This window comes from Tinamus guttatus, unplaced genomic scaffold (genome assembly GCF_059628265.1).
Source record: "Tinamus guttatus ecotype Peru unplaced genomic scaffold, ASM5962826v1 Tinamus_guttatus_pri_ptg000089l, whole genome shotgun sequence".
NCBI lineage: Eukaryota > Metazoa > Chordata > Aves > Tinamiformes > Tinamidae > Tinamus > Tinamus guttatus.
The window spans coordinates 1,230,149-1,255,260 of record NW_028288623.1 but is presented as its reverse complement, the minus strand read 5'-3'; the positions used below and the strand labels follow the sequence as shown (position 1 = coordinate 1,255,260).

At 45.6% G+C, this 25,112-nt stretch overlaps 3 protein-coding genes across 4 annotated transcripts; all 3 read right to left on the bottom strand.

Annotated features, from left to right (window-relative positions):
* Positions 1–1,006: 1,006 nt before the first annotated feature.
* Positions 1,007–11,488, bottom strand: DNAL1 (dynein axonemal light chain 1). 2 transcript variants are annotated; one of them, XM_010226264.2, is made up of 8 exons: positions 11,424–11,488; positions 9,136–9,174; positions 5,983–6,092; positions 5,023–5,078; positions 4,455–4,510; positions 3,119–3,245; positions 2,553–2,699; positions 1,007–1,172 (listed from the first exon to the last, which is right to left on the bottom strand). In XM_010226264.2, exons 1-8 carry the CDS (start codon positions 11,424–11,426, stop codon positions 1,126–1,128), a joined length of 585 nt encoding a protein of 194 aa, XP_010224566.1. In that variant the 5' UTR covers positions 11,427–11,488; the 3' UTR covers positions 1,007–1,125. The 2 variants fall into 2 exon arrangements, with proteins under 2 accessions (XP_010224566.1, XP_088376586.1); XM_088520460.1 differs by having other exon boundaries at positions 2,553–2,645.
* Positions 11,489–13,763: 2,275 nt separating this feature from the next.
* LOC104578702 (acyl-coenzyme A amino acid N-acyltransferase 2-like) lies at positions 13,764–17,652 on the bottom strand. The gene is made up of 3 exons (XM_010226265.2): positions 17,106–17,652; positions 14,984–15,186; positions 13,764–14,366 (listed from the first exon to the last, which is right to left on the bottom strand). The coding sequence occupies exons 1-3, from the start codon at positions 17,650–17,652 to the stop codon at positions 13,791–13,793; spliced, it is 1,326 nt and encodes a 441-aa protein (XP_010224567.2). The 3' UTR covers positions 13,764–13,790.
* A 745-nt stretch (positions 17,653–18,397) lies between these two features.
* On the bottom strand, positions 18,398–23,477 carry LOC104578703 (acyl-coenzyme A thioesterase 1-like). The gene is made up of 3 exons (XM_010226267.2): positions 22,925–23,477; positions 20,803–21,005; positions 18,398–19,004 (listed from the first exon to the last, which is right to left on the bottom strand). Exons 1-3 carry the CDS (start codon positions 23,475–23,477, stop codon positions 18,399–18,401), a joined length of 1,362 nt encoding a protein of 453 aa, XP_010224569.2. The 3' UTR covers position 18,398.
* Between the last annotated feature and the right edge of the window lie 1,635 nt (positions 23,478–25,112).

The window sequence follows — 25,112 nt, the reverse complement described above, 5'->3', positions numbered from 1 at the left end:
GTGCAATCAGATATGTCTTCATCAGTACTTAATGCATTTCACTACAAATCAGTTACTTGTCACATATGGGGGCTCTACAAATCTATTTTCCCTGCATTTCAGCACATTTAGCACTTCAAGATTTATTTCCCAGTGCCTACTTCCCACCTTGTCTCTCCTTCCTCACTAACTACATAAACCTTTCACCCATCACTTACATTGTGCTTTAGAAGGAAAGCAAGAGTCCTCCAAACCAAAATGCTCAAAGCTAGGTCTTTTGTTCACTGTTTGTGATTATTAGCCTGCCTTGTTTTATGAAAACTCCAGAGCCAAGAAGGATTGTCCCCAAATCAACCAAAAAGAAACTGGGAGCCAGCTGCAGGCTAATAGTCTACACATTCCAATCTAAAATACTGTCTTACAAGAGACAAATAAAAAGAAAAAAAAGTAAATAGTTTTAGTCTCATCTGAAACTGTGTAAAAAGGTGCTATTGCTTCTTTAAAATAAATAAATACATACAGCATTATAGATGGCTTTCCAATCAATGAAGTTAAGTATTGAATGCAAGAAAACCAATTCAAAACTTAAAGCCAATAGCAAGAGATCATCAGACCAATACCATTTTTGTGCACAGGTCCACAACTACTGGGCGTGTTTGGCATAACGGTTAAGGAGCAGAAAAGGCAAACTCACATATTGAAAATATTAAGGGATTCAATGACAAAATTAAAAAAAAACAAAGCCTATAAAGTCTCTCTAAAACACAGTGCTGCTCCCTTGTCCTCAGAGTTTCAAATGATAATGTTGGCCAGCTGCACTTAACAAACTAAAATTGCTATAACCCAAGAGTGTACAGCAAGCACCACTAATCAGGGATTTAAGAGTTACGTATTATTTTAGGTGAAGATCTCTTGTCAGTCAAACAGCAGATAAACTCAGCTCCACTCATCTCTTCAGAAGGTGACATGAGATGGACAGATTGATGTGCCCCGATTTTGGAAAACAATTCAAGTGAGAGACTGTGGAGATAAGCTAGTCTTTTAAAAGTTGCCCAAGGGTTTTCTTCAAAACAAACATTTATATAAAAGTTCCATGAGCCATTCTGAAGATACTTAAGTAATTAAATACTCAACATGAAAGCTGTATCAGTTTCCTCCTTCTTCCTCATCTTCTTGTTTAATAACTAGGATACCTGAAAGAAAGAGAAAGAACAAATCTGCAAAGATTTACAAATAGATTATGCAGAGAAAAGTTGATGCTGATATACCTGAAAACCTTATCTAGACTATCAGAAAGAAGAAAAAGTTGCACAACTATTTGCTGCCACTGCTTCTAACTGTAGACACCAACTTGCTTCATAACTGAATCTCTCTTAACTAAAGAGATCTCCTCGAGTGCTTTTCTAACTTCTTTAGCAGCAAAAAGATATTGAAAGTAAAGAAGTATTACAGCATGACCCACAGAGTTCAGCCTAGCCTGGGCACTGGGAAGTGCAGTGTGATGTTCCAGCTGCTAGCATCCAGCAACCCTCCCCCTTGGATGGCCCTTACTTTGTACTGCCACTTTCATGCCATAACGCACAGGCCACATCCCCAAAGATGCTGAACTAGGATACTACAAAATATAGCACCAAATGGTGAATCCTCAGCGGGCAGCCAAGAAGCTACATGGTCACACCTTCTTGGAGCTATCTATCTCAGGTGTCATGAACTAAAGCTGCATTGCACAGTATGGACATACTCTATACAAGCTATGAATACAACACAACCCAAGGGTGCCTCAGAGTCTGGGCTGAGGATACCACCTCCCAGTTATGTCCTCATGAACTTAAAACAAGCTACAATGGGCTAACAGCTCACAAACCCCAAAGATTTATCAGATTGCACGTTTTCTCCATGCTAGCAGATTCCATGGGATAGGTAAGTTCCCTGCACACTGAAGTAGACCAATAAAGCACATGCCTAAATAAACAGGGGCATATTCAGGTATTTGGGAAACTTAAGTAAGTTCTGAAAATTTGCCCTTGCACCAGAAGCACAACAGAGGAAATATATATATATATGTACATAAATATATCCCCCCATCCCCATTCCCCCATATCACCATCTTTATCTGGAAAAAAATGTCACTCGATTTTGTCCCAAAAACTCTAATTCCACTTAACAGCAGATGAAACTCTTGTTAACTTATTTAATGCTAAATATGTAAGTATAAAACTACACAAGTCAGTGTGTGAAGTCCACAAGAGAACTTCAAACCAGTGTTAGAAATAAACATACATATGTTTTAGTTCCTTATTAGTTAGGTGCTGGAACTGGACAACTTCAAGGATCAAGCCCAGCTGCAAGGCCGCAGAGATTTAACAGTCTGAAATCTATCAGACCCTTTCAGAAGCTCCTGACGCTAGGGCTGCAAAACTCAGCTGACAGAAGCTACTCTGCTTCTGAATAATAACTCAGTGAGAGGAAGGAGGAATATTACATATTTACATATGTATTTTTGAGGCTGTGATTTATTTCACTTTTTCATATTAAGCTACTAATTTACCAGGTGCCTCATGCCCCAAACTCACCATCTAGCTTTTTCAACTTGGGCACTCGTTTGGTTGCTTCTTCAATCCAACTGTTCTTCTGATCGGAGGCGTATTTCTCTTGTAGTGGATTGCCTACAAACACCAGATCCTCTAGCAATGGCAACTCTGCCAGTCTCACAAACTCTGCTGCAACCACAAATGTGAAAACACCAACCAGATTGTGGAACATGGAAAGTACATCTGCAGCAAACCTTCCTTTCAAAGTCAATACAAACACAAATAGCACAGGGCACAAGAGGATGGGGACTGTCTGAGCAAAAAGGGGTATCAAGTTAAAGAACAGGTATGTATTTTAAAATAAATCAGAGAAAGATAGTTCCAAACCAAATCCATGGGGCTCAGAAATTAATTTCAAATTTTGAGCTATTTTCTAACTATTTTTAATCTCTTGCTTGAGCAGAAATATAGAAATTCTTTGCATCTCTGTAGGGTTATCAGTAAAAGTTAGTCCCTAGAGCAAACTGAACTGGTTTCCACTTACTGATTTAACCTATGGGTTCTCCATAAGAATGTAAGACGTTACGGAAGAAACAGGCCTGGCTTACCCCAGTCTTTCACCAAATTATTTGACATATAGAGAACCTTCAGCTTCTTCATTACACGGATCCCCCTTAGCTTCTCAATGAAGTTGTATGAGATCCACAGCTCCTCCAAAGTGTCTGCAACTGCCTCCTGAAAATGACAGAAGGGGGACTCAGATAACGGAAGGCAAGTCCTCCCTATTCTTCAGCTTCTCTCTTCTTCCCACCATACAAGTCATCTCAGATAATAAAATACTAATGTATATCGGTCCTCATATCCTTTCAAGCAGGTCCCTAATTTTGACAAATATCCATGCAAATTAAGTGCAAAGAATCTAAAAATATATTTAGGAACAAAGAAGTCACAGTAGTAGAAAAATAAAAGGAATAGCTGGCTGGAGCAGTTGATCTTAAGGTGTAAGCTCAGAGGAGACTCATTTGACTGTTTGTATACTGTAATTAAAATTCAACAGCCACTTTAGAGATTTTTATACAGTATTAAGGACTGAATATATTCAGGTACATGTATGTTTTTGTCTGTAGACAATAAATTGTTTTCGCAATTCCCTCAAAAACAGAGGTATTCTTTTAAACCAACCATCACACTTTGACTGTACATTTCATATTTAAGAGAGATGGCATCTCCGAAGGTGGCAACAGCACTGAGGGGAGACGTTCTGCAGGAGAAACATGAAACCAGTTTTGAGGAAGGAAACATATATTCCATATTTTTCTATATTCATTAGGCTGAACTGATCAGATGATACAAAAAAAAAATCTGTCATTTATACAAAGAAAATTGATCCAAAATTGCTTTTCCCCCAACAATCTTTCCTCTGCTTCATAGTCAGTCACCATCTGCTTCCTCAAAGCCATATTGCTCCGAGTGCCAATTACCTGTAAAAAGTAGCACTCTTGAGCCATGGGTTCACATGACTGCCAATATTTGTAGTAACTACCCATATTGCAAGTATCTTCTGGAAGAAAATTCCATATTCAAAATGTTAGCAGAAAATATTTCCATGTAAAGCTAGTCAAATTTAAAGTGCTTTACCAATCTGAACTGTTTTAAAATAAAAGCTCTGCTCTTTATTATCAAAAATAAAAAACTCCCCTTTTCTAGTATCCTTTGAAGCTGTAAATTATCCTGAAAAATCTCCAAACTTGAAGGGAATAAAAAGAAAAAAAAAGAAAGAAGAGAATTGGGAAATTCAGAAGCAATATGTGAGAGGGTGAAAATATCGTAGTGAAAGGAGAAAAAGAAAGGAATAGTCAGGCATTAAGGGGAATTCAGTGATCCAAATTCAAGAGAGCACTCCATTTTGTTAGTGAACATTAGTTAATGCTAAGAAGCACATACCAATCCATTCAAGTTCTTTATGTTATTTCTCCCCAAAGACAGAATTCTCAAATTTTCTGCAACAGATGAAACACCTTATTAATAAGAGATTCTTTTCAAACTGCAACATGATGCTCTAAGTCTGATTAAAAAAAATGTATATATATTTCTAAAAATATTTGCATTCTGAACTAGCTGCATTAAAAAAGAATGACATAAGAGAAGCAAAAACTCTCTACATACACAGATCACCAGGAATGGCTGGTCCATGGTGGACAGCTCAGAAACACACACAAGGACCCAGGCTTACTGCAACATGTAAGGCTGTTTTCTTTGTGGATTTTTTGTTATTGTTAAACTTGCACCGGGCAACTGCTAAGAACAGTGCACACGGATACATGCTTTAATACAGCATTACTGCTAAACATGCATTCTCCAGTAGTGGAAATTTTTAAAATCACATGTAATTTTCTAAGGTAAAGGAATTAGTAAGGATAAGACTGGATACACAGTTAGATCCAGGTTATGGTATGTGTCCAGTCCAAGCAGATAGAAAATGAATATAAGTTTCCACTGGCTTGTCACTTACTGAGGCTGTTCAAGTTGGCAATTCTTTCAATGCAGTTTGTGGACAGTGACAGCTTCCTTTAAAAACAAGAATAATCGATCACTTTTATGCTGACAGTCTAAGAGGGACCACTTTATCAGAAGACTTCCACATACGAACACCACTGCATTAGGAATAAATTACAAATTATTTTCCTCTCATTAGATGGTGAACCAACTAAATATGTGAACAGACTTAAAATATCCTCAAACCATCAAGATTTCTGCAACTTTATTTAGCTTCTAGGAAACTACCACCAGTAATTTACATCGCATCTTTTTATGTCTAGCCTTAAAAAGGGAGCTGCCATTTCTTCCTGGAAAGGCTGTAATTTCTCTCTGAAAATCCTAGCTAGGTTTATTTTTCTCTCACTTCCCATTTCAAACATAGATACTACTAAAGCAGTCTGGGCAGTTAAACAGCAACCATGTTGCTTTGCTACTCGGAGACACCGAGATATCTCGGCAAGCTGCTGCGCTTGTTGTCATTGAAGACATAAAGAGCACAAGTGGATGTGGCATTATAGACTCTGGTTTAGACTCTTCTCTGCCAAAGGAAAATAAATAGATGCACCGCAAATGTGTCTGCTAGTTGGTAGATTCCAAACTTGGACCCCTATCCTGGTGAACAACCAGTTAATTTTCTAAGGACTAATATTAACATAGGATCTACCCTAATCATATTTAAGAATTGTAGGAAAAAAAAATCCCTCAGATAATCAAGAACTGTGAGCAGAAGGAAAAGGTAAGGGAAATGGTAGGAAAATAAAAAGGGAGAAAGGGAGAAAAGGAAAAAAGATGCTGCTTTGAAGGACACATTAAAATACAGTAGATATAGGTTTGTATAGGAGGTAAGAGTAGGATATGGGACTACAGAAAAACTGAAAATTAATACAAAGAAAATAAAACATTTGTCTTCATATTTGTTTTTAACAGAACTTACTCGCAGTTAACCAGTGTGGAGAGAGATTCATCCATCCTCTCCACAGGAGGAATCTGTCCATAGAGTTTCACCTCCTTTGCCTCTGAAGCCTTCTGTCCTGTCTTTTCTTCCTAAAGACAGGAGATGGCAAAGAATATACTCGTTGGTACATGCAGTTATTATAAATTAATGTCGATGTATTACTAAAATTTATTTATGAAATAAGAAAGCATTTTGATTATTTCTATTAACATACCTATGGATGTTGCTTTTCTGAATGACACCTCGAACCCAACAACCCAATTTCAATTACAAATATAGTCTGAATTAAAAAAAAAAAAAAAAGTCAGGTAATTGCAAATAAAGAGGAGAAGGCTTGCTTATTTCCAAGGTACTAAACCAGTTTACATTGCATACACTTTCTTTGGTTAAAAAAAAAAAAAAAAGTTGTGTTACGCTTGAGCAATTAGATTCAGTTATCCTCTGCTAAAATGAAATGGAGACTAACTTAGCTAGAACATTGAAATGCTGAATCAAAGCACTCCCTGGAGACTGAACCAGGACCAGTCTGCAGCAAAAGCAGATACCTAAAAACTGCACTAGAGAAACCACCTTTCCAATTCATCCAGAGAACTCACTGGCAAAAATTCAGGACTAAGCTACGCTCGTCCTGCTTCCTCATAGTCACAGCTGCCAAGCATGGCTTAAACTGCTGAATCCTTAACTGCATTTTTCTCAAGCCTTTCCATGGTTTTAACCATTTCGGACCATTCCCAGATGTTCCTCCTGAATGCTGTGTTATGACTCCTGCTTCTCCAGCTGTGGTGGTAGTTTGAGGGCAGCCTCAAAATACGCATGAGCAGAGATGGCAATTCTTTACAGGCAACTATACTTTCTAAGCAAGACACGCATGAAAAGAGAAGCAGTTTACACTCTTACCCAATAAAGAAAAGTAAGATACAGAGCAAAGAGGAAAGAATTCTGAAGCTAGATTGATTATATTTCATCTATGGATTATCAAATGCTGATTAGAAATAATGAACAGAGCTAATAAATTTAAAAAGTCATTTAAAAAGAAGATTTCCTTTATTCTCTAAAACATGAAATGACAAATTTCCTAGTTATAATCTAGGTTGATAATTCTCTAGAGAACTAAATACTTTAGGAAGTTCAGAGCTTTAGAATATGATCCTGACTTCATCGTTTAGGTGTGTTCACCTAAAAGCTGCAGCCAATAGACTTTAAAATTCTGAATTGATGGTGATTACCGAGAAACACTTGGAACAAGAACTTATTTAGGGGAAACACCAGCTTTGACAGCTGTTTCCTCAACAGAACAAAGAACATTTTGTCAGTTCACTCAGTGTTCAGGGGGAAGACTGGAGGTCCATTAACACAGGAGAAATCTATTAGAAAGACAGTATTGTTTTCTCCCTTGTTTTTACTCAGCTAATTTAAAAACCACAAAGCTCAGGTCTGGCTTATTTTATATGTATGCTTTGATAGGCATACATATGAGTTGCATCCCAGAAATATTTCATAATCCCATAGCATAAAATTGGGTATTCACTCTACACCTCAGTACACTTCAGTACTACTCACACTACACTCAGTAACCCTATGTAATACTCCATATGGTTGTTCAAAGAACAGACATTTTAAAAGATAAGGATTCCTGATTGCCAAGTTGAAGATTTTTTGAGTTAACTAACTTCATCCTGACCTGAAACAGGGCATAAGTAAACCCTTAGGTTGAAGGGAAGAAAAACAACTGGAATGCAGCTCAACATCAGTTCCAGTTTTACAAGTCAAATGGATTCAGATTAGGAGCCGGAAAAATGAAGAGTTAAAACTCTTCCCAAAACAACATGAACAGGAGAGCAAATTCAGCACATCTTACTTAACAAAAACTCACTAAAATAATTTGATTAACTCTATAAAAGACAGGATGGAAGAGCAGATGTAAAATGTTTCTTTAATAGGAGACAGGGAATTGAGGTTTTGGAGAGGGGAAAATGGAAAAACATTTTTTTTTTTTTAAACTCAATTCACATCTCTATTAATGCTACTTTCCACAATATGTTGCATTCTGCCTCTTAAGGCAGGAGGTGACCCTTGTGGGATATACCAGTGTAGCCTGAAAAAGGAAAAAAAGAAAAATATATACTGGAAGTACTAAACAATGGTTACATTCAAAAAGGAAGAAATCTTCAATTATAGTGCAGTGCCTTCAGCTGGTGGCAAAGACCTTCTGGCTTTCAAGTGTACCTGCCCACACCACCTCATATAAAGGTCTTTCAGAGACCAAAACTGTTTGTGCTGTTGCTCTAGTAACTGGACAGAGCTAGAAGGGCACATCTATGCGCTAGCCTAAAATTCACTGAGACTGGGGAGAAATTCTCACCAATCCCAGTGAACTGTGACCCTGACCCCAAAGGCATCCTATACCATGTCCAAAAGGACATGGCCTCCCCAAAAAACAGCTTTCTAGAAGGCTGCGGGACCAGCTCAGTTACACCCAGCGACTGTAAATAACAGTGTACTTGAAGGAGAAAATGAAAAAGCTCAATATGAGAGGCTGGTGTATTCCTGCTGCAGAAAAGCACTGACATAACAGTGCAAAACTTAACTCTATACTGCTACGTTAAACAAGCAACCGTTACGTGTTGATGTGAAGCCACCAGAAGTTGCTTTTATCTCTACACTCATTTGAGCACTGATGTAAGGCAATGGCAGATGTCTCCCTGACTGCAGCAGAGTCACTGTTTCCTACCTATTTATTCTGTGGGAGGGAATATACTCAGGTAAAATAAACGGAGCATAATTAAAATATAAAATATCCTAAACTGATATCCTGACTCTCTTTGTAGAGATCAAGAGATCAATGCATATTCAATAGAACACGGCAAGACAGCAAAACTGACTCATCTTTACCTGCAATATAGTTAAGAACGCCACAAAGAAATTTTAACAGAATTGACTGTACATTGATATTAGTAATAAAATTTTACTTTGTGAAATTTATTATAGCAGCAGATGTGTCATGTAAACATATTTGTTACCAAAAAAAAAAGTTTGAAAAATAAATGTATCTGAGTACAATCAAAATCCATGCTACGGAGCAACGCCAATCAGCCAGATACTGTTCTAGCGCTCACTCATTCTCGTACTTACCCATTTGGCTAGAGCTTCTTTGATAGTTGTTGCTTTTGCCTAAAAATAAATGAAATTTGAATTAACATTCATGGCAATTTTTAGATGCCTTGTTCACTGCAAACAAGTTTCCCCTCCTTTCTCTCTCCCTCTCCTGCTTGTCCACTGTCTTCCTCTATTACCTTCCCACAGCTGGTTCTAAGAAGCAGGAATGAGAACCACTCTTTAGTGGTTCTTGATCTTATTTTCTGGGTTACCCAACACTGTTTTCACAAGGAATCAGTTGACTTCATATAAGCACATTATCCTTCTGATCTTATTCGCTGCCTAGGATGGAGAATGGGTTAGAGACCCTGCTTGTTAGTTTTGATGATGAAATCCACGTAAGTTAGAAGTTACTATACTAAAAACATGACCCAGTTCTCTTAAGAAGATGTTTTCTATTCGTGTGTGTTATGCAACTTCCTGCCATGTCAGTGAAGAGGTATTAAGACAGACCCTGTTACAATTCACTGCGGAAAATAAGGCTCATCTTGACAAATCTCAAGGACAGTTTGGAATGTTTATATTTGTTTCTCTATTTTATGTCCAGTCAGATTATGCTATTGAAAAACACACATTACACAGTTAAAAAATATCCAAGAGTGACTGTACAAGTTTTTTTTTTTTTTTTTTTTTTTTACAGATCAACCTGCTGGCCAACTTCCTATTGTCACTAACTGCAGCTCTTCTGGCTCACACTGGGAGTTTCATCAAAGTCAAATGACTATCTCCATCCCAAACCAGCAGTACACAGAGATACTCTGACATATCCTAAACTTTAAGAATATTCTGAGAGGTCTTTTGGATGAAAACGGTTCCACCAAGGCTGGTCATTCACAGCAGCTGTTCAACAGCCTCCTTCCCATAAAATCAGGAAAACTCTAGCTTGAAAATCTCTACTGCTCTTCAATGCAGCTTTACAACACATGAATTGATGCAGTTTTTCAGGTAATCGGATATAAAAAAGACTGTGCAGGTTAAAACCAATGAACTGACTTCCACCCAAAATCTTTTGGGTAATTCCTTCGCTTCGCAGAAACATAAGGTTATTATTGCTCCAAAACCCTGGAAATTCTGGACCCAGTGATAAAAGGCAACAGCTGTGCTAGTCCTTTGCTATGGCAACTGAGTGCAAGATCTCAGCCACCCTCTGTTAAAGACAAACTTGTTTATGGGAACAGTGCCTGCATCTGTTCCAAAGTCACACTAGAAACAGACTGAATTTTGAAGCTAATGATCCACGTGAACACAAGAAGCAGTTTCTTCCCCTCAGCTCTACAGACTTGCCTCTCCCCTCATAATACCTGATAATACACTTATAATACCTGATTGGTATTATAAGAAAATATGGTAGGAAATTAAAAAATTGGCAGAAGTGGCTTATCAGCACACATGCTAGGGATTTTGCTTAGCTCCTTGAAGGGAGTTTGAAATTTCATTGGACAAATCCCACTATCTTCTGCTAAAGGATCTTGATTAACAAAAACCTCTGAAGAACCTATTTTCAGGTGCCTGCTACCTGCACCTTGAAAACTCTCCTACCTAGATTTAGATTAAAATATATTCCAAGCATTAGGATCTTCAAATGGTCAAAAGCTGAAGTCACAACCCTACATGGCCAGCCCCACACTGCAGGGCGCAGACAGGCAGCACCTGAAGCGGGGGAGAGGAGGAGGCACCCCACTACACAGAAGTCATAACCAAATAAATCTGTTCCTCCACACACACCCCCAGAAAATGATGGCTTTTGGACATGGAATATTTTGACACAGAACATTGGCAAAATTCAGACCCCCAGCAAGAAGTAAAACAGGGACACTCTGCCTTAATTTGCACACATTTATTCACGTGTTTAAGTAAAGCAAATCAGAATTTCACAGCAACTGAAACCAGGCTGGTTAGCACAGAAATCGTAGGTGCCGCTGCCTCAAAAACTGCCAGTAGCTTTTTCTTTTTTTTTTCTTCCTCCTTTTTTTTTTTTTAATGATGCCCCCAAGCGCCAACAGCCGCCGAGGGGAATTCATTACCGCCGCCACTCCGATGGGCCTCCGGTCCCTCCCCGAGGACGGACACAGGCCCCAGCCTCACACTCGGAGCAGCAGCCGCGAGGAGGCCGCCACGGAGCCGGGGTCTCGCGCCCGCCGAGCCCCGTCCTCCCCACCGCGCCTCGCGGGAACAGCACCCGTCCGCGGGCCGTCCCAGCCGAGCCGAGCCGAGCCGGCACCCACTCCGCCACCCCGCGCCTCCCCGGCGCTGCCCGCACCCACCATTGCGGTTGCTACCGTTAACGCTCCGGTTGCTATGGCGCGGTGGCCTCGCGCGCATGCGCGGCGCCGGCGGGCGGGGCGAGCGGGCACGCAGGAGCACCCGGCGACCATGTAGGCGCGCGGCCCGGAGAGAGGCCCCACCCGGAGGGCGCGGGAGGGGCGCGCGGCGCATTGTGGGACGCCGCGGGACGGGACGGGACGGTCCTTGCGCCCCCGCCTCCCCCCGCGACAGGAGGCGCACACGGCCGTGGCGGAGTCACACGCATTTTATTGAAGTCAGTCAGGGAAAAAAACAGCGTTTTCAGGCGCAATATCGGCCCCTCACGCCACGGAGTGTCTCGGGAGCCCCAGACCATGTGAGATGGCCCCTAATTCAGCCAGCAAAGCCGAGCAGCGTCCTCTGCAAAACACTGAGGAGCCCTGCCCGGTAAAGCACGTGAAACCACATAAAATATAGCACCTTTAACTAAGGCCCCAGTCACCCATTTTAACACACACTAAAAATATTCCTGGTGCTCGCTCTTCAGGAAATAGATCATCTGCAGAGTGTCCATGATGCATCTTTGGTCTCCACGTAGTGTTGTAAATTATTCAGAATACCAGTGCAAAAGCAGGTGACTTTTTCACAGGCCTTTCTGTGAATAGTCTTGGCCACGAGCATCCTGCCCTGCTTCTAATGGTATTTCCACAGTGAAGTTAACATTCCTTCTATTTTCCTTCCCTTCCTTTTTTTTAAATTTTTTTTTAATATTGCTCTGCTCTCTAAACATAATCATTCATAAGCAAAACATTTTGAATTCTTACACAGCCTTGCATTTTAATAAAGGAGGTGTTACTTCTTTTAAATTGTATAGACCTGTTAATAGTTACTACAGCTTGAGATGTTTGTGTTTTGGGCATTAATTTGGGGATTCTCAGGCCACCCGGGTTTTGTTGCAAATACAAGGTAACACTTGCTTCCTGCCCCCTGAGCTTCTGCTCTCACACTCCTTGATGTCCTGCATAGACCGCAGCGGAGAAACAGGCATCAGCACCAGGAGGCAAGAAAACAGGGCTAGAGGAGACACCGCTCAACTAGAGCTCCGCCTGCCCGAGATCCACAGAGAGCAGGCAGGGCAAAGGGAAACCTTAGGACACGCTTTCCTCTGAGGCTACGACATGGAGTGGCTTTGGCAAAAAGGCAGGGCACGAAGCTGGGGCAACACCAGTGTACGCATCACGGCGGGCTGCCATCCTGCACTCAGAGACAGCCAGTTTTATTGTGGGTTCAAGCCCCAGAAATAACCCTGGCAAGGTCTCCTCAGCCAAAGTGTTTGACGAGGCAGGTTGTGGAGATGTCTGGAGTGGAGTGAATATGGTAGAGTTTATTTTGGAAGGAGTGAATAGCTGAACTCTTCAGTTGGAACTGATGGTGTGTGAGGAGCATGTGACTTGCACTCAGATAATAAGGAGTAGTAGTGAGCTGCAGAACAAAGCTAACAGACTTGAGCACGATGACAGTTAACTGGAGAGAAGAGCAACCCAAACCTCAAAATGGTCTGAAAAAAAAGACCAATTTGGTCTAATCCAAAATATAGTGGCTGGTGTTGCTATTAAAAAAGTAATGAAGATAGGAGTAAGAGTTTCACATAACAGCATTTAACCATGGTACCAGCAGGACTTCAATAACCCTGAGTGTCAGTTGCTGGTCCAAGACATGATAGGCACAGATGAGTCCCTGCTCATTTCATCTAGTTCAAGGCAGTACTGGCTGCATTCTCCCTATATGACAGTAAAAGTTCTCTTCATTTTCTTACTTTTGTTCTTGTTGAGAGAAGCATTGATGAATTTGGCAGAAGACCAGTGAAGATAAAAAAAAGACTCATTATAAATAAATATCCCTGGCTTTATAGAGATAGAAGACATTGCAAAAATATATGGCAGTAAATTGGAGACTTCTGGGCTGAAGTAGCTTGATTCAGACCCAAAGCCTGAATCATTTTTCATGTCTAAGTTTATCATCTATGGTTGCCATCATTCTGCCATGTGAGAACCAGTCTGCCATTTCTGATGGTGCAGACGAACTTGCTAAGTTCTTTAAGGCAAAAATATTACAGGCAAGAAAGTACCTACCACTCTTTTCCAACACCTGTTTCTTGATACCAACACCAATTCAGGCTGGCAAATTTGTACTAAAATGCAGCCTATTTGTCATCATTGTTTGCACTCTTCTCCTCCCATTCTGTTTGGATTTATGCACATAGCTGAGTTGTCATTTGGTAATTTCATACTTCAGACCTTTCTCAGTCAGTCCCTCCAATTCCCTAGTCATTCTGCCTCAAGCTCAGTCCTCTGCAAGCCAGCAGCAGCTTTCTGGTACCGAAGCGCTCACCTCAAATGCAAGCGCAGAAACTCCTGAATCTTTCCCCAGGAGTGTTCCTGTGCACGGGCATGTGCTTTGCTCTCCCCACCCCCCATGACAGGGACCCCCAAAACACGATCCACAGCTACCCGGCAAAACGGAGTGGAAGGAGGATCAATTCGGTGGCCAGCTCCTGGGTAACTCAAGAGCTCAAAGTTTTCTTTGCCATGCTGGCGCAGACGCTCAATTGCCAGCTCAGCGTATAAAGAGCTCTTCCACACACGATCATCTTCTCCTACCACTAAGAGGAAGTGACCTTCAGCTTTTTCTACAGGGATCGTGCAGGGAGAATTAGCAGGATTCAGTGGGTCATCCAGAGCTTCAAAAGTGTCAAATACACCAGTGTCAGAAACACTGACCTTATTCATATCAAAGCGCAGCCCAGGCAGAGTCATGTCACCATAGTGAAGGTCTGCAACTGTGTTGGAGCTGCAGCCGGAGATGCAGACAGCAGCCACCACTTCTGGCAGGAAGGTGATCATGGAGAGCGCTAATTCTGCCCCTTTCCCAGTTCCAATCACTCCAATTCCTGGCCCCTTCACCTTCAGGTAAGGTGGCAGGGGAGGAAACAGAGGAAGAAAAGAATACAGAAAGTATGCATTATAATAGAATTAGCCATTAAATACCTTTGGAGTTGTGTTAACTAAAAGGTTAAGTTAATCATTGATATGGAAGGCTATAGCCTGGAACCAGGCTCCTTCCTCTCTAAGTGTCTTATTTTTCAAGGACGGCAGATGTTAAATCCATTAAAAAACATGTACGGTATTTATGCTAGGCACAGAAAACACGACTGCTTGGCCCTCACCTAGTCCCAATTGTGTATTTTGATCCAGCTATTTTCTCTCTCCTTCTTTTTTCTTTCCTTTTTTTTTTTCTTTTCCCTTCTTCAGAACAGGTAGCAGGAAGAGTACAGTCTATTTCTATATACATCTCGGGCAAGTAAGAAATAATTTTACAAATGAGTTCTACATCTGCTTATGTAGAAGAAAGAAATTCACTCTCTGCAATCATTCACGTGTCAAACCTATGCTTTTTCCACTACTGTGCCAAAACCTGCTCAACAGAAACTGACACTTGAATGAAATCACTGCTGCTACTGGGGAATGGCTGCTGAATCCTCTCCAGGTCCTTGTCCAACGAAACTTCACGCTACACTCACCTTCGGGTGACGCTGTAGAAATCTTGCTGCCTCCTCAAAGTACTCAAGCTTGAATTCCTTCATGACCTTTGGCAGATCTTCAAAGTCAAAGTAAGGCAGAGAAAGAGCAGCAAAACCCCGGGTGGCTAGGAGGCTGGATCTGAATTCAACTAATCCCCCTTCATCACCGTACATGTCAATCACTCCTGGGAAGGGGCCGTCCCCTATATTAAATCAAGAGGTAGAGAGGACAATGAAGTTATCAAACAGGACACTGCAAAGTATCTCATGAAGTGTGAACAGGAAAATACCGCAGGAATACACACTTTATTACTACTCATTGCTTTTCCACTTCTACAGTGGAGAATACAGAATTAGTTCTGCAGCTCACTTTAGCTATTTTAAACCAAGAATAGCTCCTTACCTTTTGGTAAAGTATGGGAACACTAACAAAGATTTTTTAACCATTTTAAATATATTTTTAATAGTCCTAACTTTCCATCCTAAAAACAATCATACTGTAAGTCGGATGTTTTCCTACAAGCAAGTCATACTTTAATTAGCAAATTGCAAGCAGATTACTAAAGGAGTAATTAAATTGAACCCACAGAAATAAATTCTACAAGACTTGCCCAAACTCTGGAAACAAAGTGCTTTTAGAAAAGCAAAACAGACACCTGGGTGAAAACAGCTTGACTTGCTAGCTCTGGCTCAGCAACAACACTGCAACAGTTGGCAGCAGAACTGCTGCCGCACGTGTGAAGAGTCAGACAGCAAAGCTGAATGTTGCCTATCTGTGCACGTGCAGTTGTGTGAGTGTGTGCCTGATACATCTGCGCACACATATACATATATATGAACAGTCCCACTGAGCTGCAGAAATACTCAAAGCCACAGCTTTAAGTGGAAATGTGTTGCAGCCAAAGTCTCGTTGCAATAGTACTGTCTGTCCTGGTAGCAAGGTAGCAAGGCTCAGGATACTATCCTCACAACTATAAAGAACCCATTTTGTGTGTGTGTCCCATCCGCATTGTTTTTTTGTTTGTTTTGACTGGCCACCAGATGTCACCACTGACTCATTCACAAACATATCACTACAGCTATTTAACGGAGAAAAGATTCACTCTAATGCAAAAGTATATTAACATGCCTGAGGTACCTGTGAGCAACAATTAACTTCACTGGACTCTCTAATGAGACAAACGCAGTCAATTCTCGGCTGCAGATCTCTAGATTCCAACTGGGTTTAGCAGCTCAGCCCATTCTCTAAGGCAGGATTTACTAGATCAAGATGATCTCCACGTTGGAGAATCTAGAATGCTGACCACACTTTTCATCCAAAATATAAAGTTCAATCTCCATTGTTGTCTTTTTTTTTTCCTCCCCTCCTCTTTTCTCCTTAAGTGGACTTTGGATTAATGACTAAACAAATAATATCACTGGCTTGGAAACTATTTGTGTGAAAGACTTAGGTACATAAAAGCTGTGCTTACATATTTTGCAGAACCAAGTTTTTACAAATAAGAGGGGAGTTATTGTAGGATAACAGTCAGAAGTTGAAGTCATGGCTTGACTATTCAAACACCACGACACAGTGTAAGGTTTCTTTCTCCAGCAATAGCAACCAACATAGTCAAATCTGAGTACTGCACCTCATGGAGCGTGACCATCCCACAGATGCCACAGGCAGAACTTCCCCACAAACATATTTTGTATTTACAAAACCCCTGAGCAACCAGAGTAACAAGACTATTATCTGAGCTCTTTGGCTTTAGTATAACAGAGAGTGGGTTGTAAACTTGTGTTTCCTGTGACCTCCTTCCACTGCTCTGTTCATTGGCACACATTTCGCAGGGAGGAAAAAAATGACTTTTTAAAGTGAGTCCTACACAGGGTGAAAAGCTGTGGGAGATCTTTGCACAAACTCCTGTGAGGGAAGCACACATGCTTTTCTGTGGATAAACTATTGTAGCCGCCCGCAACAACCGTCCGAGAGCCCTGGGCAGGGGGCAAGGAGGTGCTAAAGCCGCCAAACCTCGTTCCCCGGCAGCAGCGGGACCAGCAGCTCTCTCCCCTGGGTATGAACCGGCAGGCCCCCCGCCAAGCCCCCGGCTGAGGCTCCTGAGCGCTGCGCGGCACTCACCGGGCGGCACGAAGAGGGAGCCCCGCACGGCTCCCTCCTTGAGGCGGATCCGCCGCACGCCGGGCGCCGTGAACCAGCGCTCCACCTCAGCCTTGGCCATCACGGGGCCGGGCATGGTGCCGCGCCGGCTGTGGCCCTGGTGCACCAGCATCTCCACCTTCATGGGGGCACCGGTGCTGCGGGGCAGGAGGCGCTGGTAGGGCCGCTCCATGCCGGCGGGCGCGAGACTCCAGAAGAGCCCCATGGGCTCGACGCCCGTGTAATCGCCGCCGTGCGAAGCGTCCGTGCCCAGGTGCAGCTCGCCGCGGCCGTCGGCCTGGTACTGCGCGCACGACTGGAACAGGCAGCCGCGCTCGTCCGCCACCACTGCCCGCAGCGTCACCGCCTGCCCGGGGCCCAGCCCGGCCACTCGCGTCTCCACGCGTTCGTCCGCCAGCCCGGCGGCCGGGCTCACCGCCACGCTCACGGCCCGCCGCCGCGGGGCTGCCGCCCGCGCCGCGGCCCGGCACAGCGCCCGCGCCGGGGCGCCGGCGGCTGCTCTCCACATGGCGGCTGCGGGGCGAGCGCGGCCCGCCGCCCAACGGCCGCAACGGGCAGCGCGGGCGGCGGCCCCCCGCAGGCGGCCTCAATCGAGGGCAGAGTCTCCCAACCATCTCCCGGCCCCGCCTCAACCGTCCTGCCGGCCCCAACCGCCACCGCGTCCAAACCGTCCTCCCGGCCCCGCCCCAAGCGCCAGCGCGACCCAGCTGTCCTCCCTGGCACAACCGCCTCTGCGCGCGGCTCGGAGCGACAAGACAGTTGTAGAGGTTAACGTCTTATTTTAATCCATTAAAAAGACAGAAAGGAATAAAACAAAGAAAGCAAAATAAACCAAAAGCAATTCAGTGCACAAATGTGCTGTGTGTAATTCACGGAAAGCGTGAGACAGGTTTGTCAGCCTCGCCTGTTCAGCTATGATTAGTAAGGCACATATTTTTTATTTTTTAATTAACAGGGCGAACTCACCTCTATAGCAACATCCAGTGCTTTCTCTTTCAAACAAAAATTCGGGCGGAAATGCTCCCCAGCAGGTCCCTGGGGAGCGGGTGAGGGGCAGAAATGAAGCTGGGAGCCTCATGAGGAGCACCAGGCACATCACCTTGAGGAACACCACGACAAAATGACACCAGATCCTCACTGCTCCCCGGGCACCTCACTGAGCTTATCTGCACTTACTCCTTGTTCCCACTCAGCAATCCAACAAAACAAACGCGAAACACCGTCACCTTTGTCTGCAGAACAAGCTAACATGCATCACAGCCTATCGGATGCCTTGGGCGGTGTGCCGGAGAGGTGCTTGTGGAAAAAGGCTTGGATCTGCTGCCACGCGTCCACCTGCGCCTCGAAGTGCGCCTTGGGCTCCCCCCCCCACAACACCGGCTTGCCGACCAGCTTGTGCACAGAAGCGGGGCACATGGGGAAGAAGGGTGGTTCGATGTAGTGCCCTGTCCCAGGGTAACGGATTATCTGGGGCTTCTCCTTCCCGTGAGCTTGCAGACGTTTGCTCCCCTCGACCGCAAAGAAGTCGCTTTTCCAGTTGCGATCCTCCTGGCCAACAATGAACAGGAAGTGACACTCCGCCTTCTCCAGGGGGATAAAGCTCTGGCTGCTCGGCCCTTCTAGTGGGTTGTCCAGGAGGTCATAGATGTCTACGATCCCGTCCTTGTTGACTGTGATGCGTTCGATGTCGAAGCCGAGGGGTGGGATGGCGACATCCTTGTAGCGCAGCACGCCGGCCACATTTGCCACCGAGCCATTGATGAGGGCGGTGGCCGTGATGTCCTTGAGGTAGGAGGCCATGGAGACACACAGGTCGCCTCCTTTGGAGATCCCCAGCAACCCGATTCCTGGACCTTTAACCTGGAGGGGAGAGAAGGACAAACCACAAAAATCAAACAATTTAAAGCGTTGCTGTGTTAACAGCATCCTCTGTCCTCACTGCAGGTATAGGCCCCTAATGTCCTAGGCACAGGACCTGCATCAGGGCGATCCTGGTACAGCCCTGGGCTTGGTTTATGGTCATAAGCCCTTCTGAGACTGCAGTAGCATCCTCACAAAGCCACCAGCTCAGTGCTGAAGCATACGCAGCAAACAGCTCTATAAAGCTTTCTACAAGAAAAATATGCAGGCAGGCAGTGATAGATTCACTTGGCTTATGAGGCAGCTCAGGAAAGTGGAGAGAAGGGAGTGCTCTCAGTGCATCCAATGCTTTCTTTCAGTGGAAAATGTTCATATTCAGTAATGAACTCATTTAGTTAGGATATCCTAAGATATTTTTTGTATTCAAATACTGTTGTTGATTCACTTATTAGGCTTAGGCACCCTAACATGTGGTGGCAGAACACGTGGGGGTATCAGCCCCTCTCTCATTTCTTCATTATCTGTGCAGGCGGGTTGGTCTAGATGACCTCAAGAGGTCCCTTCCAACCTTAAGCATTCTATGATTCTATGATCTTTGGTGCACTCACATTGAAAAGGAAGTGTTTTGAGGTAGCTTACTCATTAAAATGTATCTTAAAAAAGTAACCCATTAAAAACCTCTTTTAAGTCAACTGTAAGACCTTACAAAGTTATTTCCTTTTCTTTTCCATGGGCAAATTAACCAGAATAGGAATGCTAAATGATTTTACAGGTGGCTGAAATCCTCTAAGGCCACTAGAAGAAAGTTAGTTAATATCATAGTTGCTCCAATGTCCTCAGGATTAGAGGCTCTGAGATAGCACCAAAATGTCATACCTTTGATACCTTATCACCAGCATACCATGCTTCAAATCCACCAACTCTGAAGCATGGAAAGAGGGAAATTATAAAATATGGCTGCAACTTTACAACACGTAAAGGACATGGTGTGAGAGATTAGTAGAAGCATTAATGAGAGGCTGGAGTGCTCATCACAGGAAGGAAGAAAAAAAAAAGAGGGTAATAAAAGCAAGTTTCAGGAGTTTTTAGACAGACGGGTAGCACCACAAGTTAGGGCAAGGGTGAATGAACGGCAGTCCAAGCCTCACAGTGCTCCTCTTTCCAAGGCTGGGAATGGTATTTAGTTTAAAGGTGAGCTCTCCTTGTATAGCCCGAGTTATCGTAGCACAGCTGTTTAGAAGCAGACGCAGAGCACAGCAGGGCTCTCTCACAAAACGAGCAGATTTAAAAGGCCCCTGAACTCACAACCGGCTACTAGAAACCCCATTCCCCAAATACCAACATTTGGGCTGACTATAGCAGCCTATCCAACACACAGCAAGAAACGACAGCTGACGGACTTCTTTGAGCCAAGCATCTGAGGTTTATCTTGTGTTGCACAGCTGAGAACGGCATTTAGTTCTCAAGGGCCTTCTGCAAAGCAAAAACTCCAAATCCCGTTAAAAGTTGGATAAGCCCCAAGGCAACCAGTTCCCTAGTGAAGACATAGAGTGAATGGAACAGAAATTACCAATATATGACCCTCCAGATGTTACTACGTGACCGAGCCAGTTCAAAGGAAAAACTGGAGGAACTGCTAGAAAATCATTATGATGGCAGTAAAAGATACGAAGCAAACTATTTAAGCCAGCTTGACAAAGAGATGCAATTTTAAGCACAGCAGCTCTGCCCCATCTGCAGTCTGACAGGACCTGATCAGAGTTGCCTGTAATGGGAGGATGCCAATGAACAACCTGACCTGTTTGTGCTGCAACAAAAAGTCTTTGGCTTCTTCAAAATATTCCAGGTGGAATTCTGCCATATTTTTGGGAAGATCTTCGTAGCCGTAATAGGCAAGAGCCAGCACAGCAAAGCCATGGTTGGCTAGCAGGCATGCCCTGTATTCAGGGAGCCCACCTCCTACTCCATATAGATCAATAATTCCTGGAAAGGGGCCATCTCCTGCAAGAGACCACATAACAACACATTAATTCATTTTTTTTTCATCCATAGCTCAAATTCGTAGGTCAGCAATGTGTCTCTTTTTAAAGGAGAAAAATAAACAGCAGTAGCAGACCTGGAACTAAGGGTCCCAAGCTCACTGACAATTTTCAGTAAGTGGCTGAATTGCTTCAAAATTAACCAAGACAGCACCAAATAGCAAGCCAGCTAACGATCTAGGGAAGGGATCCCATGGCGGTCACATCTAGGTATCCAATTCATCCTGAAAATTTATTGAGCTCCCTTTAAAAATACCCAGTAGATTTCTCCCCATTGCACACTCCAGAAGATTGATCCAAAAATCCCGTCTTCTGATTGTCCCAGCTTCTCAGTTTCAGTATAAATGTACTATGGCTAGTTTTCTTCCCACTTAATGGAAAAAATTTTTGCAACCAAGCTTGCTAACCTGGCAAGGGAAGCTTTAAAGTTTGAAAGTAGGTTCATTAGGTAGCAGAGACTAAAGTCCAGAAATCAAAAGGAAGAACTGATAAGAAAGTATGGAAAGGAGAAGGCCACGAGGGAGACTTTCCCATTCCTGTTCTGAAGAGGGGTGAGACTTTCCTCAGGTCTCTGCGCACTACTGCACAGAACAGCTTGTCCAGCAGGCAAGGGGAACCAGACGCCCACAGCCCTGCTCAGCAGCCGGGGTCGGGGATGCTGTCTGAGACGGCAGCTGTGTCTGCAGTTACAGGCTGTGGAGGTGCTGCTGGAGAAGTGCGGGGACAGGCAAAGACAAAGAGCGAGAGATGTGCTGCGCAGAGCAGCTCCTTGCGTGCACAGAGCTCCATCGTGAAACCAGGCACGTGCCTGGAGAGGGTGAGATATGTGTTGGGGGGCTGTTACAGACAACCCCACCAGGAGCAGACAGGAGATTAAGCTTCCAAAAAAACTACTAGCAAAGGTCTGGATCACTGCTAAGGGGTCAACAAAGCTTTTGCCAGGCAAGCTGGGAATTCACAGACCCTGTCAGTGACAATTTCCTAGCAAAAATACTGCAGGTCAAGCCTATACAAAGCCTTATATGACAGAAATAGTGGAGAACTGGGGGCAAATGTGGCAGCAGAAGGCAGCTTCGGCTGCAGCAACTACAAAATGACCAAGTTCTGGATCTGGGGAAGGCTGGAAAGGGGAGCAGCAGAGCTATACTCCAGACTAACTCTAGACTTTTGGAGAATAAACTTCACCTTTACCTTACTCAGCTTACCCTCCTGGAAAAGAGTGAAAGAGGCGAAAGGTGACACAACAACACCTGACTTGGGAAGCTCAAAGGGTAGTCACTGATGGTTTCATGTTCAGCTGGCGGCAGGAGCAAGTGGATTATCCCTGGGTCTGTTAGTGTGGGACATACTGATCCAACAGCTTTCTCAACAGCCTGGTTGGCAGCACAAAGGGCATCCTTGCCAAATCTGCACACAATCCTAAATTAAAGAGATCACCTGCACAAGAAATAGCAGGGCTGCAATCCAGTGGGACCTCGATGAACTCGGGACAAGGCCAACAAATGTGTCACAAAGTTCTACATGGAGAAGTATGAAGTTACTTGCTGGGGGCAGAACAGCCCCCTGCCCTGTGAAGCAAGAGCCCGCATTGCTGCCTCGCCAGAAAGAGCCGTGGCCCTTTGCTGCGCACCAGGCCGAACACCAATATCTTCCCTTTACACCAGCACCGGGAACACAAGCCAGTGCGGCAAAAACAGAGGCAGCGTGTGGAGGAGGGAGGCCGTGCCGGCTCCCGAATCCTGGCTCCCAGCTCCGGGAGGAGTCACCAAAACCCGGGAGGGCTTCGGTGGGGCTCACAGGGGTGCAGTCGGCCACTGAGTCATGTACAGCCCTGTGAGAGGTGCACGCAGAGAAGGGCCCGGTGCGGCTTCCGCTACTCACCAGGAGGCAGGAAAAGCGTCGCGCGGATCCTCCCCTCGCGCACCGGGACTCGCTGCGCACCCTCCTGCAGGAAGACCCACTCGTGCTGGGCCTCGGCCACGAGCTGCCCCAGTGGCGGCCCGTGACCCTCAAACACCTCGACCAGCAGGTGCAGCGGGGTCTGCACGTCCCGCTTCACGAGCCGCTTGAAGGGCGTCTGCGGCTGCAGGGCCCAGAGCAGCCCCATGGGCTCGAGGCCACAGAAGCTGCCGCCCGGCAGCGCGGGGCTGCGGCTGAGGTCCAGCTCGCCACTCTCCTCCGCCTCGTAGCGGGCAGTCGCCTCGAAGCGCTCACCCGCCTCATCCTGCACGGACGCGCGCAGCGTGACCGGCTGCCGCGGGCCCAGGCCCCGCACGGCGATGCCCAGCGGCTCGTCGAAGAGGCTGCGGGCGGCTGGCGAGAAGCGCACGGCGGGCGCAGTGGCAGAGAGGCGGCGCTGCCAGCCCGCGAGCAGCCGCCGGCGGCGGCAGAGGCCGCCCGCGCAGCGCGGCAGGCGGGCAGCGAGCTGCCACATGGCCGCGGCGCCGCTTCCGTCCGCGCGGCGCGCCCGGAGCCGGAGCAGCCCCCGCGCCGCCCCTCGCCGTGGCCCGGCCCCGCTGCTCCGCGTCGCCCGCATCCGTCACGGCCGGGGCGCGGACAGCGCAGGGAGCCTGTGTCTGCGCGCGCTCCCGTGGTGCCGCCCCGTGCGCTGGGCCCGACGCGCAGCGAAGCCGTGAGGCGGCTGCCGAGACCCTTGGCCAGGGCTGCCCTCGGGAGGGAGGTGGAATCGCGGGGCGGAGGCGAGGGAGCTGCCCGGCCACGGGGACGAGCTGACTCCCCGCAGCCGGCACGGCCCGGACCGGCCTGCCCCCGGGTCGTGTCGCGGCCTTGACACCGTGTGGCGCCTCATCCCAGTCCTGGCACCGTGTGGTGTGGCCGGCTTCCTGCAGCTCAGCAGCTGGAGATGCTCCTGCTCAGGATGAGGCAGCCAGGGTGAACGTGGTGAAATCCCTGGGGCTGTGGGAGACACGTTTGGAGATACGTGTCAAAGGCACCGGAGAGCCTCACGGGCACCACGAGGCTTGGCCAGAGCCCATGGTGGTGGGTGCAGAGGTGGAGACACCTGGGGCAAGGGACTGCTGCCAGTCAGCAGCGAGGCTACAAAGTGGCTGCTGCGATGCCGGCAGCGCGAGGTGGGACTTCAGGGGCAGGAGCGGGAGCAAAGCCTAAGCCCAACTGAGGTGGGAGGATGCCAGGACATCCCAGGTCTGGGCTTGCTTCATGTCCTCTTGCTGCATGCTCCTCCACACGAGTGGCAGGAGGTGTGTGTATGGCAGGTCATATCTCTGCCAGCTTCTGCCCCACTCTGGCAGTCACGTAGCCTGGTCATCAGGCATATGAATGCGTTGTCTCATGTGAGTGTGTTGTCTCCTGTCTAGCCCTCAATGTGTGGAAACATCACCTGCTCCTGAATATGGGACTCCTCAGCACACAGGCTGCATCTGGACACAAGCTTGATTGTACCTTGGAAGAGGTCCAAGGGGAAAGGACCTGGAGTCTAAAACAACATCCCTTCTGCTGTACCCTTGATGGTCCAAGAGCAGAGGAGGTGTGAAGGTGCCAAGGTCCCATGTCAGAGTCTTCTCTAGTCTCCTCTCCCTAACTGAGCAACCCAGCATCCAAGCTGAGGGGAGAGTGGCCCAGATGCAAAGATGTCTGCTTCTAACGAAAACACAACAGAATACTTCATGAATTCAAATTGATTCTCTCTTCATTTAAAATTGTTGCCCCAGTCCCAGAGCAGAAAAGATACCAGCTTGTGTGGGAGAAGATCACACGACTATAAATTTGGCAGAATGAGTTATTGCAAGAACAAAGCATCTTAGGGCCAGAAGTATCCACCAGATAGAGCTCTTTCTTCTGAAGGGGAGCCAGAAACAAGGCACAGAAGACCACAGAAGCCCAGCAATCAGGGGAAAGACCAATTCCCAGCAGCCTGAGAGCACTTAAGCAGAGAGCCCCCATCGTCCCAGTCCTGACATGCCCAAATGGATAGTTCCTGCATCTCAGCAAACATGATTCCAGTTCTCCTTAGTGTGGCAACAACAGACTCCTGAAAGTGAATAGGGGAGGAAGTTTTCAGAAGACACATACTGAAGGTAGCATATGC

Bases quoted from the DNA above. Each gene is read 5' to 3' on its own strand.
- DNAL1 (XM_010226264.2), bottom strand. The intron at 5,079-5,982 runs GTAAGTTCTGTT...TTGTTTTTAAAG, and splicing joins TCCACACTGGTTAACTGCGA to GAAGCTGTCACTGTCCACAA. The intron at 2,700-3,118 runs GTAAGCCAGGCC...TTGTGGTTGCAG, and splicing joins TAATTTGGTGAAAGACTGGG to CAGAGTTTGTGAGACTGGCA.
- LOC104578702 (XM_010226265.2), bottom strand. From the start codon at position 17,652: ATGTGGAGAGCAGCCGCCGGCGCCCCGGCGCGGGCGCTGTGCCGGGCC. The intron at 15,187-17,105 runs GTGAGTGCCGCG...GATTTAATATAG, and splicing joins CTCCCTCTTCGTGCCGCCCG to GGGACGGCCCCTTCCCAGGA. The intron at 14,367-14,983 runs GTGAGTGTAGCG...CCTTACCTGAAG, and splicing joins TTCTACAGCGTCACCCGAAG to GTGAAGGGGCCAGGAATTGG.
- LOC104578703 (XM_010226267.2), bottom strand. From the start codon at position 23,477: ATGTGGCAGCTCGCTGCCCGCCTGCCGCGCTGCGCGGGCGGCCTCTGC. The intron at 21,006-22,924 runs GTGAGTAGCGGA...GGTCTCTTGCAG, and splicing joins GACGCTTTTCCTGCCTCCTG to GAGATGGCCCCTTTCCAGGA. The intron at 19,005-20,802 runs GTCAGGTTGTTC...TCTCCCCTCCAG, and splicing joins TTTTGTTGCAGCACAAACAG to GTTAAAGGTCCAGGAATCGG.